This window comes from Callospermophilus lateralis, chromosome 2 (genome assembly GCF_048772815.1).
Source record: "Callospermophilus lateralis isolate mCalLat2 chromosome 2, mCalLat2.hap1, whole genome shotgun sequence".
NCBI classification, from domain to species: Eukaryota; Metazoa; Chordata; class Mammalia; order Rodentia; family Sciuridae; genus Callospermophilus; species Callospermophilus lateralis.
The window spans coordinates 196,764,374-196,781,152 of record NC_135306.1 but is presented as its reverse complement, the minus strand read 5'-3'; the positions used below and the strand labels follow the sequence as shown (position 1 = coordinate 196,781,152).

Sequence of the window (16,779 nt, the reverse complement as noted above, 5' to 3'; positions counted from 1 at the left end):
AATATTTAATAAAATGCTACTCATACCCTCATATCTTAAATATTTCATTATCCTCAAATTGCGGATGAACTCTAATTGAGTCTTTGGAGACTGGAGTACACATTCCCTACTGCTGTGTGGGAGGAGTCTCCAAGGCCTGGTGACAAAATACATAAATCGAGTCCAACCAAATCATGACTAGAATCCAGAGAGCAGGAAAAGTATTGCTATTTCCAGGAGCTGGCCTTTCTGATCAAAGGTAAGTACTGGGGATCAGACTCAGCAAGGTGATTTGACCTCTCTCTGACATCAACTGCTGTTAGGAGAGGGATAGACTTTTATTTGGTACCTAATGGATAATTGCTGGGTCAAACACACACACAGACACACACACACACACACACACACACACACACATACTCCCTACAACATCAAATTCTAGCCAATGATGTGTTTTATCTACAATTTAAAATGTAATAAGGGGGAGAAATGAATTACAGTAGAGGGGGTAGAGAGAGAAGAGGAGAGGGGAGGGGGGAGGGGGGATAGTAGAGGATAGGAAAGGCAGCAGAATACAACAGACACCAGAATGGCAATATGTAAATCAATGGTTGTGCAACTGATGTGATTCTGCAATCTGTATACGGGGTAAAAATGGGAGTTCATATCCCACTTGAATCAAAGTGTGAAATATGATATATCAAGAACTATGTAATGTTTTGAACAACCAACAATAAAAATTAATTAAAAAAAGACATAATATCCTTAAAAAAATAAAAAAAATAAAATGTAATCCTGTAGTTGAATTAGACCATGAATAATTACCTACACAGTGGAGAAGGAAAGAGGGCCAAATACTGTGACCTGCTATAGACTCTAGTTGTCCTCTGCCCTGTGTTATCCAGATGTCTAGGGTACTCATTATTATTGTTTGGTACTGCATTTCAGTGCCAGAGGGTCACCTTATTTCCTCACCTTATTGTGTGCTTCCAGAAGAGAGTAGGACAGGGCTGTTTCAGGGTAAGATGCATCGCCATATCCATTCCACATACGAGACTTTAGTGCCATGAGCTCTGACAGTTCTGTACCTATTAACTGACATCTTCTTAGTAACTGGCAATTTGTTTCAAGTTCCAGATGGATCTCAGGACTTGGGAAGGAGTCTTCTTTCTTATTTATCCTTCCTTCTATGTAGTAATGCAGTACACTGTACTGGTAAAGTACATTGACATTTAGATTTTTAGCCTAAATAGTTTGAGCTAGGTTATAAATAGGTTAGAGAAAGAGTGAAATGAAAAACATAAAGAAAATTATCCATTTTAATTATAGAAATACTTAATAAGTTTTCCTTTGTTACTAGGACCTGTTCTATGTGCTACATTATTAGGAGTGTGGCATTGTCATCAGGAGGAAGGGACAATACAATCAAGAAGACTTAGAAGTTGTATCATTGGGGAAATAGGGAAGTGTGAATAGACAAGAAAAGATGGAGGTTGTTGGTTAAAAGTGAGCAAGGCTCATATAACAGAGTTATTAGGATAAGCTTTAGTCTGAAAATGACATTTGAAAAAGATTTAAAAAAGAATAAGGAATGAGTCAAGCATATATCTTGAGAACAGTGAATCAAGTAGAAGAAACAAACGGAAATCTTTGATCCTGGGACTGAGTTGCTACGTTGGTGGAATTGTGAGAAAGTTGGCAAAGCTGCAACAGAAGGAAAGAGGAATGGCTACTAAGATATTGAACCTTGTAGACTAAGCCATGAGTGATGTCTTGGCTGAAGTAATACATTTGATTTTTACTTAGAAAGAAATGAAAAATTTACAGTTGTTTAAATTCAAAAGTGATACCACCTGCTGTCTTCTTGTATTTTAAGTGTTATCCTGGATTCCCTATTGAAATTTATTCAGGGGAACAAAGGTATAGACTAGTTAGAAGCTATTTTGGTACTTGTTGCTGAAGTTGATGGTGGTTTAGGGCAGGGTGGCAGCAATGTAGGTGTTTAGAAAGGCACAGCTCAGGATAGGTGAGGACAGAGGATTTCCTAGGTTATTGAAAATTGAGTAGGAGACCAAGAGAGTAGGTTGATTCCCACTTTTTGACTTGACAAATTGAAACACTAGAACTTTAGTAACTGATAAAGAAAATAAACACATCATTTATTGAAAGTAAGATTTTTAATGCAACTTTAAATGTACTAAATCACTACAAAACGTCACCACCAGACAAAACTTAACTGTCTTCGAATGTTAGAATATTTATCCTGAGAAATATGTCTTGGACATCCATGGAAATGTTTGCCAGTTTGGAATGCTCTAAAGCTTTGTGGATCTCTCTCTCTCTCTCTCTCTCTCTCTCTCTCTCTGTGTGTGTGTGTGCATGTGTGTGAATATGGGTGTGTATGGAAAGAATTATAATCGTTTGCATCACATCCTGAAGTATGATTAGCTACAAAAACTTAAGAGCCATTAATTATTTGCAGATAAAAATTAAGGATTATGATGGTTAGAGAATCGCACAAGGTTACAGTGTTTGGGGGGTGGTGGAAAAGAGTGAAATTGCAAATGTTTAGATTTACATGGTGTCACAAGCCTGTAGTCCCAGTGGTTCAGGAGGTTGAGGCAGGATGATCAAAAGTTCAAAGCCAACCTCAGCCAGTCAGCAAGGCCATAAGCAACTTAATGAAACCCTATCTCTTGCTCTTGCAGTCCTCCTGCCTTAACCTCCTAAGTTGCTATGATTATAGGCAGGTACCACAAGCATGGCTTTACCTCCTTTTCCCTCTCTGCTGGAATCCTGGTCTCTACAGGTGACAGAAGAATGAGTTTCCCTCATTCATTCTGTGGTTACATTAATCCCTTATTATAGCTTCCATCTCTGTGAGTTTAAAGGCTAAAACAAATGGATCTTCAACAAGTTGTGTGACAACCTGATGCTCCAGGCACATTGAAGTCACCTCCCTCCACCCTCCTCACTTAGGCTCCCGCAGGTCCTCTGCCTCACCAGGCTCTCTGTGTGAAAGCTCTGATACACTGATTATGCTGTGAGTGCTCTCCACTTGGTCCTCACCTCAAACACCTCACCTCAGATCATTTATAAATGTTTGTCATTTTGATGACTCATTTAAATATCTGAATTTTAAAGATTTTCAGATATACACAATGGAATATTACTCAGCGATAAAAGAGAATAAAATCATGGAATTTACAGGTAAATGGATGGAATTAGAGAAGATAATGCTAAGTGAAGTTAACCAACCCCTAAAACCAAAAACACAAAAACAAATGCTGAATGTTTCCTTTGATATAAGGAAGCTGATTCATAGTGGGGTAGGGAGGGGCAGCATGGGAGGACCAGAATGAATTCTAGATAGGGCAGAGGGGTGGGAGGGGGAGGGAGGGGGCATGGGATAATTAATAATGGTTGAATGTAATGATCATTATTAACCAAAGTTCACGTATGAAGACATTAATTGGTGTGAATATACTATGTATACAATCAGAGATATGAAAAATCATGTCCATATATGTAATAAGAATTGTAATGCATTCCACTGTCATAAATAAATAAAAAAAGATTATACAGATTAAGAAATACTTGCTGAAAATTCAGTTTGATTCTGAGATGTCCATTGACCTATGAATATGGTTCATATGTTAACATTGGTCTACTGATTGTTGAGACTTCATGAATTCATTCCAATAAATATTTTCACTCCCCAGAAAAAAGTAAATAAATTCAGGAATGAGTCTTGATATATATATATATATATATATATATATATATATATATGATCTTCACACAATCGGACAACTTGACGGGAAGCTATTTAGTAATCATTGTGAATTTTTTCTTCTCCCCTGTTTCATAAGAGACTGACTCTACATTACAGAGTTAAAATATGGAAGCTCCAACTTTAAAATCAGATTCTGATTCAAATCTTAGTGCTCTTGAAGCAAAAATTAAGTCCTAAAATACCAGATATAAGCAATACAACTCCACAGGCCTTCTAATAATTCTGGACTTAATTGGTACACTGTTTATTTCTTCTCTTACTGGAAATTTTTACTAAGATATTTTCCTCTCCTTATGATATGCAGGCTTTCCCCATTGTGGACATGGAAATAGGAAATCGCACCGTCCTGAATGAATTCATCTTGTTGGGCATCTCAGCAGATCCCCAGTGGCAGCTGATTCTGTTTGTAATATTTCTGGTGATCTATTTGCTTACCTTGTCAGGGAACATGACCCTGGTTTTCTTAATCAAGATTGATGCCCAGCTGCATACACCTATGTACTATTTGATTGGTAGTCTGTCTTTTTTGGATTTCTGGTACACCTCTGTATATACCCCTAAAATTTTGGCAATCTGTGTCTCAGAAGACAAGCGCATTTCCTTGGCTGGATGTGGGGCTCAGTTTTTCTTTTCCGCTACCGTGGCCTACACTGAGTGCTATCTCCTGGCAGCCATGTCATATGACCGCCATGCAGCAATTTGTAACCCACTGCTTTATTCAGGCACCATGTCTGCTTCTGTTTGCATTGGGCTTGTTGCTGGATCCTACATAGGAGGCTTTCTGAATGCCATAGCCCACACTGCCAACACCTTCCGCCTGAGTTTCTGTGGTAACAATGTCATCGACCACTTTTTATGTGATGTTCTTCCATTGGTAAATTCCTGCACAGACACTCGGATCTATGTCATAATCCTTTCCAGTATGGTTGGCTTCACTGTCCTCTCCTGCCTTCTGGCCATCCTCATCTCCTACTTCAACATCCTCCTGGCCATCCTGAGGATCCGTTCAGCCTCAGGAAGGCGCAAGGCATTCTCCACCTGCGCTTCCCACCTGGTCTCTGTCATGCTCTTCTATGGATCCTTGCTCTTTGTATACTCAAGGCCCAGTTCCAGCTACTCCCTGGAGAGAGACAAAGTGGCTGCCCTCTTCTACACCATCATCAACCCATTGCTAAACCCTCTCATCTATAGCATCAGAAACAAAGATGTCAAAGAGGCCTTCAGGAAAGCAATACTTTCCATAGGACCACAAGCTTGAGGTTTAGTTTATGACTTTGTTGCAGTTTGCAAATTATTGTTTTGTAGACAGGGTTGTATGAGTTTCTGTAGGTAGTTATGCTTGTAAACTTAATAGTTATAACAATGCAATATTGGTCAAAACACACTTTTATTTTTAAGAGTGCTGGTTCTTTTTTTCTCTTTCTGGCCATGAGGAGAACAGTCCTTCTCCAGCAGGTCCTTCTATCTATCAGGTCCAAAGCAACAGGGCCAATCAACCATGGAGCAAAATATTCAAAACTATCAGCCAAAATAAACGTTTATATGTTAATTATATCAGGAATTTGTTATAGTGATGGAAGCTGACAACCACATTTATAAAGTGAAAGGGATTTCAAATTCATATAATTACTAATATTTTCTTTTCAGTGAATGAATACCAAGATACTGGCCATAGATGGCAGAGCCGTTTTCCTTGGAAAGTACTTTCCTTTATTTAGGACTTTTGATCCTAATTAACATTTATTGGATTCTAATCTCATAAATATTCATTTTAAAGTGACATGATTCTTGTTTCCATAGAAAATGATGATAATTCATCTTTGGATGCACTCACACAACATAAGAGGGCACACATTCAGTATGACTTCTCTAAAACCCACTTAGGCACATGCAGAGATACTTGAAGAGGTAAGCTCTGAATTTTTCAGACTCAGTAGACCATGGTAACCTATTCATCTATGCCAGCCAGCTAACACATTATCCTCCTTGGTAAGGTTAAAATTTTATATTCCAATCTAAAAATAAATTTTTATTCAAAATTTTGAAAATTTCTATTTTTGTATTTAGAGATAAATTTCTTTGGTCTGGAGTTTTTTCAACATTTCACTTTGCATGAGTAGATAGTCCCCAATGAGTGAAGTAATACACATACTTATGTAATATACCACACAAATATATATACTTCCTCTCAAAAAAAAATCTTGCAAACATGTGGTTAATCTGCAGAATAATATTTTAATAAATGAGTGAGTCAAGTAACAATAAACTATCACATACATCTGTGATATTTAAAATAAGCCATGTCAGTTACAACAGAGAAAAACAAACGATGAACTAGGGTAGAAAATATAATTTCAAGAATGCAGCCAGGTTCAGTGGTGCACGTCAGTTATCCCAGTGGCCCTGTAGGTTGAGGCAGGAGGGTTTTGAGTTCAAATCTAGCCTCAGCAAAAGCTAGACACTGAGTAACTCAGTGAGACCCTGGCTCTAAATAAAACACAAACAGGACTGGGGATATGGCTCTGTGGCCAAGTGCCCCTGAGTTCTATCCCCAGAACACACCCTACCCTCCCCACACACACACACAAAGAAAGAAATGCAGAGAAGTTGTAACTAGTTTTAGCTTAAGTCAATGAAGGCTTTCTAGATGTTAAATAATGGTGATCTTTGTAGTCAATGTCAAGATATGTTCCTCCCTGTGGCTCATAATTTTCTTCTAAAAAGTACATACTGCTTTATATGTTTAAATTTCAATTTTTTCTCATGCATCCCTTATCTAATGATCAAGAATTTGAGGCAAATAATACATTTTAAGTACACATATTTAAAGAATAATCTGTTTTGAATCAAATATATATGTTTGTATTTATATGTACATATGTTCAAATACATACACACACATATTTTTAATATGATATTAAATATTCAGGCAGGATAAAATTCTCCAACACTGGAGAAGAGGAAACAGAAAGCTCTGGGAAATGAGACCATTGACATTGATCAAATAGTGTTAGGTACATTCAGGAATAAGGCATAATGAATCCCACACTTATTTGTTATTATAGTACACCACCAATAAACAATCTACAGTATTTACCTAAAATATAAAACTGAAAGAAATCTAAATATTTCTATGAATTTTTGTTATTGTTGTTTCATTATGCTTCTTCATTCTGCTACTTCAGAATGCCTAGATATTTTTTTAAATGTTTCTTTTCTTTGTGTTTCCTGATTTGCTTGTTTTTAATTTTTTTTTTTTAATTTTTTATGGGCATGTAGTGTTTGCTTTTTTCTTACCATGGATTTAATCTTAAAATGCTCTGTTTTTGTCTTCAGTAATGAGAAACACTAGCTCTCTTTGTAAACATTTATCATTTTCAGAAAATTCAATGAGAAGATTGTGAAGATGAATCACATCTTAGTAGGAAATGTAACTATGTTACATTGGATGTTTGGATGTCCTCCCTTGTAGACACTCTCTGCTGGAACAATTTGTCCTAGGAGGGAAATATGAACTCTTATTTCATTGTAGAACCTATGATGAGCTACATCACAGATTGCAATGGAGACTTGGATCCTTGAAGAAAGGGCATCAGACCTAGCAAAGTGTATGTATGTATCCATCTTCCTTCAAGTTTTTACATGAATGGTTTTCAGCCATTTACCTGGATGTTCCAGATCTCCTGGGGATGTGATAGGGAATATTGATTGTCAACTTGTTTGGATTGAGAGATAACTAGGAAATTCAGAAAGCACACTTCTGAGGGTATCTGTGAGAGTGTTTATAGAGATGATTGGCATGTCAGTCAGCAAACTGATTAAAGACGGCCTGCCCTGAATGTGGGGAAACCATCCAATAGGTTGGTTGCATCTAGATGGAGCAAAAGTGGAAAAAGGGAGAAGTCCAAGAATCTACAAGTGTGTACAAGCTAGGTTCTTCCTGAGCAGGTGTTTGTGTTTTTTGTTATGTCCTTGTCCCTGAGCATTAAAACTGCATATTCTTCAGCTTTGGATTGTGAATTGACGCCAAGGAGTCTCCAGGGAAATTCCACCTTTTAGCCTTGGAAACTGGGGCTGCATCACTGCTTCATCTTGTTCTGATCTTCCAACTTCTTGGACTGTGCAGATACTGATTTTTCCTCAACTGAGTTAAAGAAAGCAACCTGAAATGTTACTTTGACCTGAGTGCATGCCTCAGTGGTTCCAAATATACAGCAGGTCATTATTTACCCAGAAGCACAAATCATATTAGGTAGAGATACAAACAGAATCAATTTAACTTTCTTCCCCTCACTCTTGGCACAACTATTAACGTTGTTTAAAGGTTCAAATGCAATGGCAGCTTCCCACATTTCTCCCTGTAGACACTCTCTGCTAATACAGCAAAGAAAATGCAATGCCACATCAATCAAAGAAATAGAGAGGTAAATGTATTAATCAAAGTCTTACATGTTGCAGAGTTCAGGGTCTCAAGTGTAGCCTTCTACTCATCTCTTTTGGGTGGCAGGATGAATTGAGGGTCTTCACTATGGATATTATGATTGAACATTTTTAATAGGTAGACGGGTCCAAGGCAGGTTGCAGAAGCAGTGAATTTCTTTTTCTTTGAAAATAAGATGGATAGAATAAAATGGAGGCTGAAGGAGAACACATATATTTCTTCAAAGTCTTCACAATTGAAACAGGCTCTCACTAGGAATCAACAGTTGAGCCTTGGAGGGATAAACAAAGAAGGTTGAGGTGAGTGAAGTTTGACAAACTGATACTGAGACAGGCTGAGACTCTCACACTGCACTAGATCTTCAAAGTCATAGACTGTCATAGAGGAAGTCCTATCTTCTTTATGTCCACACATACAAACACACTTCTGTCTTTATTTTCCTTCATGAGGATATTGCCACTAGTCAATTAGATGAGTTGACATGCACTGTGAATATAAGTCAGCCTGTTTCTCCACACATCCCAGTTGATGCTCAAGGGACCTTGGTATATCCTGACCATAGCAGTTGACATCAAATCTATATCTGTATCTAGACCATTTTCTTCCCCTCATCTGGGCTGATTTGGATGCTTATATTGGATAGGTCCAAATGCCAAAGTCATAAACTAGTGCTGTGCCTGTGATATGCCATCACTTTCTGGGAGGATTGTTGGATCACTTTTGGGTAGCAACAAAATGAAATTAGATGATTTCTTACTCAACCTTTCAGGGCCAATATCTTGCTTTCAGGAATAATTATCTTTTATAAGATTTATTTAATTCACCCATTTTTTCCTGCCAGCAGATATAGAAAATGACTTACATAATTACTTATGCATGTTTTATTAATGGGATCAGTGATTTATTCTGCTAAAAATCCAACCTTCATGCAAATGTTCTGATAATCCTCCAAAAATTTTATCTAATGTCAGTCACACTTGTCTTTTTTAAATGCATTATGGTCCTCTATGGTATTTATGATTGCAACTGGAATGCCTATAGGTAAGTTTAAGCTGAGTACCTATTCCAATTTAAACTACCTCAGGGAATATGAAAGGAGTCACAAGTGCACTCCCATAACTGTACCCTTGAATACAGTTCCAAAGAGTCTCCTGGGGGAACACTTGACCATGGGGAAAGGGAATTTAATTATGTAGACTTGCTGAAGAGCTAGAATGCAGAGGTGGTTTCTAGAATGTTTATATCATTAAGGATGCTTTTGATTGGAATCCTAAAGGATTTGTTTTCAAGTTGTGGAAAGAAAGGAAGGAAAAATACTGTATCAGACAAAATTTATTTTTGAGTCTCTGTAAAGACCCATAATTCTCCACTGCATGGTGACATACAAAGATTGTTACACCACCAATATAGGGTGAAAGGGCAACTCCTCAATCCATTTACCAAGTGCTCATCTACCCAAGCCAGGTCAGAATGAAGAAGGTCAGAATGAAGGGGACAGTAAGATGGAGAACCCTGGGATTGCCAAGGGCCACACATGCAATGAGGGAAGTCAGATATGTTCAGAGAAATCATGTCAAGGAACAGGGCCCAGAAGACACTTGTAGGACAAATAGTAAAAGGGATGAGGATTGTAACCCTGATTGTATCCTTATACATATGAGTGATTTTTCCATGATGGAGGAAATCTAGTGAGCACAGTCTAGAGAGATTAAAGCTGGGTTGTTTCTCCTGTCAAAAAAATTGACTCAGAGAAAGAGTGTATTTTGTTGTTCCTTCATTTGGACAGTAGTATAAATCACCCACCCATCATCCCAATCATGATAACTTGGTTCTAGCTACTTTGTATGATCATAAATTCCAGTCTTCTCTGTAATAGCCATTTTGTCTTCTACCCAACTTTGGAAATGGTGCAGACTCTCAGAATTCTGCTTTCACCTTGGAAATTCTCAATTTCTACCCTCTCTTGTTCATTGCATTCATGTTGTCTTATGGTTGAAGATTCTTACATATTATTTCACTTGCTACATTCTTACTGATGCCCCAGAATTGAACTAAAGAGTCAGTCTAGTACATTGTGTGATCCCCATACTCATACATAAGACAAATGAATCACTCACTGGAGCGAAGACAAAATAAAACCAGACCCAGTGTGATCTACACAAGGAGCTCTATGGAACATCTGCTTCCCTTTTCCTTCTTTACTGGAATCCTGGTGTCCACAGATAATAGAAGAATGAGTTTCCTTCATTCATTCTGTGATTACATTAATTCCTCATTATAGCTTCAGTCTCTGTGGGTTTAAAGGCTAAAATCAGTGTATCTTCAACAAGTTGTGTGACAACCTAATGCTCAAGGCACATTCAAGTAACCTCCCTCCACCATCCTCTACCTCACCAGGCTCTCTGTATAAAAGCTCTGATACACTGATTATGCTGTGAGTGCTCTCCTCTTGGTCCTCACCTCAAACTGGGAGGTCATTTTCTTAAATATTTCTCATTGTTATGATGCACTTAAACATCTGAATTTTCAAATATTTCATGATTTTCTGGGAAGATTTGAATAAAAGACTAGAGAACTTACTCTAATAATCTGTACCTAGTTTCAGTCAACCCCCAAATTGAGGTAATTCACTTTGACCCTTTATTCCCACTTTTTCTCCAACTTTTCATTAAAAATGAGCTTAACAAGCCCTATATTTATTTGTGTAGACAAGTGATAACATAGTAGAGAAAGTTCATAGTAACCCTTGTGGCTATAACCAAATGTTTATAGGTTGCTGTACAAAAATAATAATCTAAGATATTTGTACTTAAGTTTGAGCAGATTCAGAAATAAAAATTATACTGTGCACATGCATGACAGCAAAGCAATATGTTATATAAGATCTGTATGATTATGATGAGGTAGTCAATCATGTGGATTTTATTGAAATCACGAGCAGAAGAAGAGAAGTGCTAAGAGAGAGGGTCACAGCTTCTGGAACCTCACATGTAGGACCAAGCATCTGTGTTGCATGTACTAATGAGAACAGATTTCCTATATAACAACAGAGAAATGGAGGATTCTTCATTTTACTACAATGTCATCAATTAAATCATGTCCTGTCTGACTAGCATAAGTCATACTTGAAAGGTAGGGATAGCACTATCTCATTCTCTCACAGAAGCACTATAACTAGAGCTTGAAGTCTTGTAGATGTAATCCTTGCTTGTATAGCTCCCTGGTACATAAACTTTTCTACATTGATATAAACAGTAAACATATTTTTGGGTTTTTATCCAGATGTTTTTTTCTTTCTATTTAGTTTTATGTATATCATACATACATGAAGTAGGAAATCTGACTCTTCTGGTTGTACACAATGTAGAATCACACCACTCATGTAATCATATATATGCACATAGAGTAAATAAGTCTGATTCATTTTACTATCCTTCCTCCCTTCATATCCCAGCTCCTTTCTTTTTTCCCATAGTCTAACTGCAAGTCCATCTATTCTTCCCTAGCCCCTACCCGCTTATTGTGAACTAGCATCCACATATCAGAGAAGACATTTGGCACTTGGTTCTTTGGGATTGGATTATTTCGCTTACCATGATTTTCTCCAGTTGCATCAATTTATCCTCAAATACCATAATTTTATTTTTCAGTAATGCTGAGTAATATTCCACTGAGTATATATACCACATTTTCTTTATCCATTCATCTGTTGAAGGGCACCTGGGTTGGGTCCATAGTATAGCTATTGTGAATTGAGCTGATATAAACATTACTGTGGCTGCATCACTGTAGAATGCTGATTTTTAAATCCTTTGGGCATTAATTGAGGAGACAGCAGCTGGATCAAATGGTGGTTCCATTCCAAGTGTTCTGAATAAACTCCAAACTCCTTTCTATAGTGCTTGCACAGTGAATTTCACCATCACATCTTTCTACAAAGCATCAATTTAAAAGATCAGTATGTAAATATAAGTAAGACCAATAGAGTAGGGGAAGCGGAACAGGGAAAAGGAGGAGTGTAGGAACAGAGAGAATACTGGGGATCTCAGAAGTAATGCAAATTGTATCTTAGGCATGTATGATTATATCAAAATGAACACAATTATTCTGTAGAACTACAATGCATGAAAATAAACATAAAAAGAAGAGCACAGATTTTAAATTTCATGCTTATAAAACTTGAAAACTGCCAATTAACATGTAGTGACAGCAAGAAGACCAGTGTTTTCATAGGGGAGTATGAAGGGTGAGAAGGAGAGATTATAATGAGATGAGAAAAAACAAAGTACATTGGAGATGTTCACTACCTTGAGTTTGGTGGTGATTTCAAGGGTGTAAACATATCCAAAACTTGGCAAACCACAACAATTAAATATTGCAGTTCATTACATGTCAGTTATATCCCAATAAAGCTGTTTGAATTTTTAAAATAAAAAATGACAACTATGATTTTTTAAAAAACAGATTATCTACATATCATTGCTCTCAGCTTGTAGTCTCAGAAAATAATGAAATGAAATAGTAAAAAATAGTTATATGTTATAGGAAACCCAGGCTGTAAGTATATTTTTATTTTGACATCAATATATTTGATTTTGTTTTAAAATAAATGATACTGGTACATTTAGAGAAATGGATTTGTGTACTAGTTACCTTTCATTTTTATTTTTACAAAATTTATAAAAATATCATTTATATATACAAATCTTATACAATTAAGGTGAAAAATATGTTTTTATATACATATACATTGCAAAAGGCTCACCATCATCAAGTTTACTAATACATCCATTACCTCCAATACCATTGTGTATGTGTGTGTGTGTGTGTGTGTTTTGTTAGAACATTTCAATTCTATTGTTTAGCCAGTTTCAAGAACACAACTCAGTTGATTAATTGTTATCAACAGGCTTTACATTAGATCCTGACCACTTACTTGTTTTTTAAAACTTAAACTTTAGACTTATCAAGTCAAATCTAATAACTCATCAAAACTAAGAGTCTATGAACATGTGTTCCTGCCAGTTCAGTTTTAGGTAGGAATTAAAAGCTAGAGAATTTTACTGGGGATACATCACTTTTCCCAGTTTTAGCACACTTCAACATATAAAACATGAAGTTAAACCAGCATGTAAAGCTATAATATATGAGAGTGGGCCACTCTAGAGATCTTGCTCCTTGGCTTGCAGGTTCCTGTTGTCTCAAGGTCTCCTCCCTTGGTCCTTTGGATGGTGCCCACACGGAACAGGGATACAATGTTGATAATATGATTTAGATCCATTGTGTCAACTTTTAATGGAATGCTACTCATATCATCATACCCTAAGTAATACATTATCTTCAAATTGAAGATGAAGTCTAATTAGTCTTTGGAGAGTGGGATACACATTCCCTGTTGCTGTGTGGGAGGAGTCTCCAAGGCCTGCTGAGGAAATGCATAAATTGAGTCCAACCAAGTCATGACTAGAATCCAGAGAGAAGGGCAAAGGTTGCTATATCCAGGAGCTGGCCTTTCTGATCAAAGGTAGGTACTGGGGATCAGGCTCAGCAAAGTGATTTGGCCTCTCTCTGACATCAGTAGCTGTTAGAAAGAGGATAGAGTTTCATATGCACTTAATGAATCATTGCTAGTCCACACAAACATACACTCCTTACTTAATCATATTCCAGATAATGATGTGTTTTTATCTACAATTCAAAATGTAATCTGGTCGTTGAGTTAGACTATGAATGTTCATCCATGCAGTGGAGAAATAAAGAGGGCCAAATACTGTGACATGCTATAGAATCCAGTTGTGCTCTGCCCTGTAATCTCCAGACTTCTAGGGTACTCATGATCATTGTTTGTACTGATTTTCAGGTATAATAGGATCACATTATTTCCACACAGTACTAGGTGCCTCATTGAAGAGAGTAGGGCAGGGCTGCTACAGGGTAAGATGCATAGCTATATCCATTCTAACATAGGAGACTTTAGTGCCAAGAGCCCTAATAGTTCTGTGTTTATTAACTCATATCTTCATAGTAACTGGCTACTAGTTTCAAATACCAGGTGGATGTGAAGACTTGAGAAGGAGTCTTTTTTCTTATTTATCCTTCCTTCTATGTAGTGATACAGTATACTGTACTGGCAAATTGCATTGTCTTATAGATTTTAAACCTAAACAGTTTGAGGTAGGTTATAAATACTTAGGTTATAAATAGGTTAGAAAATAGCATAAACACATAAAGGAAATTATTCATTATAGAAATATTTAAAAAGGGTTCTTTTGTTATTAGAACCTGTTATATATACTGCATTATTAGGGGTGTTGAATTGGGGTCAGAGGGAATCAAGAAGACTTAGAAGTTGTTTCATGAGGGAAACACGGAAGTGTTAACAGATACAAAGTGATGGAGACTGTTGACTAAAAGTGAGCAAGGTACATGTAATAGAGTTATTAGAATGAGCTTTAGTCTGAAAATGGCAATTAATAAAGATTTAAAGGAGAATAAGGAATGAACCAAGCAAACATCTTGAGAACAGTGGATCAAGTAGAAGAAACAAACAGAAATCTTTGATCCTGGGACTGAGTTGCCACGTTGGTGGAATTGTGAGAAAGTTGGCAAGGAAAGAGGAATGGCTACTAAGATATTACACTTTGTAGACTAAGCCAAAAGTGATGTCTTGGTTGTAGTAATACATTTGATCTTTATTTAGAATGAAATGAAAACTTAACAGTTATTTAAATTAAAAAGAGATGCTACCTGCTTTGTCCTTGTATTTTAAGTGTTATCATGGATGCCCTATTAAAATAGATTTCTGAGAACAAAGGTGCAGACCAGTTAGAAGCTCTTTCAGTACTTGTTGCAGAAGATGATGGTGGTTTAGGGGAGGGTGGCAGCAATGTAGGTGTTTAAAAAGGCACAGCTCAGGATACGGGAGGACACAGGATTTCCTGGGTTATTGAAAAGTAAGTAGGAGACCAAGAGAGAGGTTGATTCCCACTTTTTGACTTGACAAATTGAAACACTGGAACTTCAGTAATTGATATAGGAAATAAAGAGATCATTTTTGGAAACAAAGATTCAGAATTCAACTTTAAGTGTGCCAAATTAATCAACGTTATAAATTGCCAGTGTTGAACAAAACTTAGCTGTGCTTGAATCTTAGAATGTTTACACTGAGAAACATGTCTAGGAAATCCGTGGGAATGTTTTGGGAATTTGTGAATGCTCTAAAATTTTGTGAATCTATGTGTGTGTATGTGCATGTGTGTGAATGTGTGTGTGTATGGAGAGAATTATAATCATCTGCAACATATCCTCAAGGAAATGCATAATTCCAAAACTTTCAGAGTCATTAATAACTTGCAGATACAGAAATTCAGGACTATAATGGTTAGAGAATGTGCACAATGTTACAGTATTTTGGGGAGAAACAAGAATTAAATTGTAAATGTTTAGGTTTTAATGGTGTCACAATCCTGTAATCCCAGTAGCTCAGGAGGTTGAGGCAGTAGGGTCAAAAGTTAAAAGTCAGCCTCAGCAATTTAGCAAGGCCATAAGCAACTTAGTGGAACCTCTCTTAAAAATAAAAAATAAAAATAAAATAAAGGTGTCTGGTAATTTGAGTCAGTGGTTAAAAACTCTTGGTTTCAATTTCTGGTTGAGAGAGAGAGAGAGAGAGAGAGAGAGAGAGAGAGAGAGAGAGAGAATACTGTCATTTTTTCCTGCTTTCCATCATTGACTTCAATTAAAAGTAAGACAGTGTTTCATTATTCAATATGTGTTTACTGAAGGGTACTTAATCTACTGCACTGCACTGTATTGCAACATGAAACTATTTTTAATGAGGTATTATGTATTAGTGTTAACAAATTGAAATTATATAAGGTTGGTGCTTGCAAAAATCTCAGAAACTTTCCCTGTGAATTATGTTTCTGAAAGGAGATAACTCCCCCAAGATCACATGGATGATGAGCACTGGGGAAGTATCTGAATTACTAGGACAACAAACTTTGCAATTTAAAGGTAATCACTCTTTTCAAATTATAAGATTTGAGGAAGTCATATCTGTTTATTTTGATGCCTGTTTTTTGGTTAGTCCTTTTAAAAGGGTTATATCCAAATATTGGTGCTGAAGTAGATAAGAAGTTTACTCCAATGTTTTTCTCTGGGGGTTTTTATTTAAGTTCTTCTATGTTTCTAATGCTTTTCAGGGAAATTTTTCAGAGTTGTGTGTGATGGGAGGGTGGCAATCTCATTCTTTTGCAAGTGCTCTCCAGTTCCCCCAGCAGGTACCAAAAAGACTCCTATTTCTACATTGTGTATTCTTGTTCCACTTTTGAAGATTATTTGCATGTGTTGATTTCAGGGATTTTGAATTTGTTGCATTGATCTATGTGTCTGTTTTGCTGCAGTATAATATACTGTTTTGATTACTGCAGCTTTGTATTAGATTGATATCAGGAAGTGTGATGCCTCCAGCTCAGCTATTCTTTGTTATGATGGCCTGAGTTACTTGGTACATTTTGTGGATCCAATGAAATTATATGAAATTTTTTCTAGTTCTGTTAAAAAT

The 16,779-nt window shown here is 36.6% G+C and overlaps 1 protein-coding gene across 1 annotated transcript; it reads left to right on the top strand.

Moving 5' to 3' along the window:
* The first annotated feature begins 4,058 nt into the window (after positions 1-4,058).
* LOC143390501 (olfactory receptor 9G4-like) lies at positions 4,059-5,033 on the top strand. Its single transcript, XM_076842878.2, has one exon. It carries the CDS (start codon positions 4,074-4,076, stop codon positions 5,031-5,033), a length of 960 nt encoding a protein of 319 aa, XP_076698993.2. The 5' UTR covers positions 4,059-4,073.
* The last annotated feature ends 11,746 nt before the right edge of the window (positions 5,034-16,779 follow it).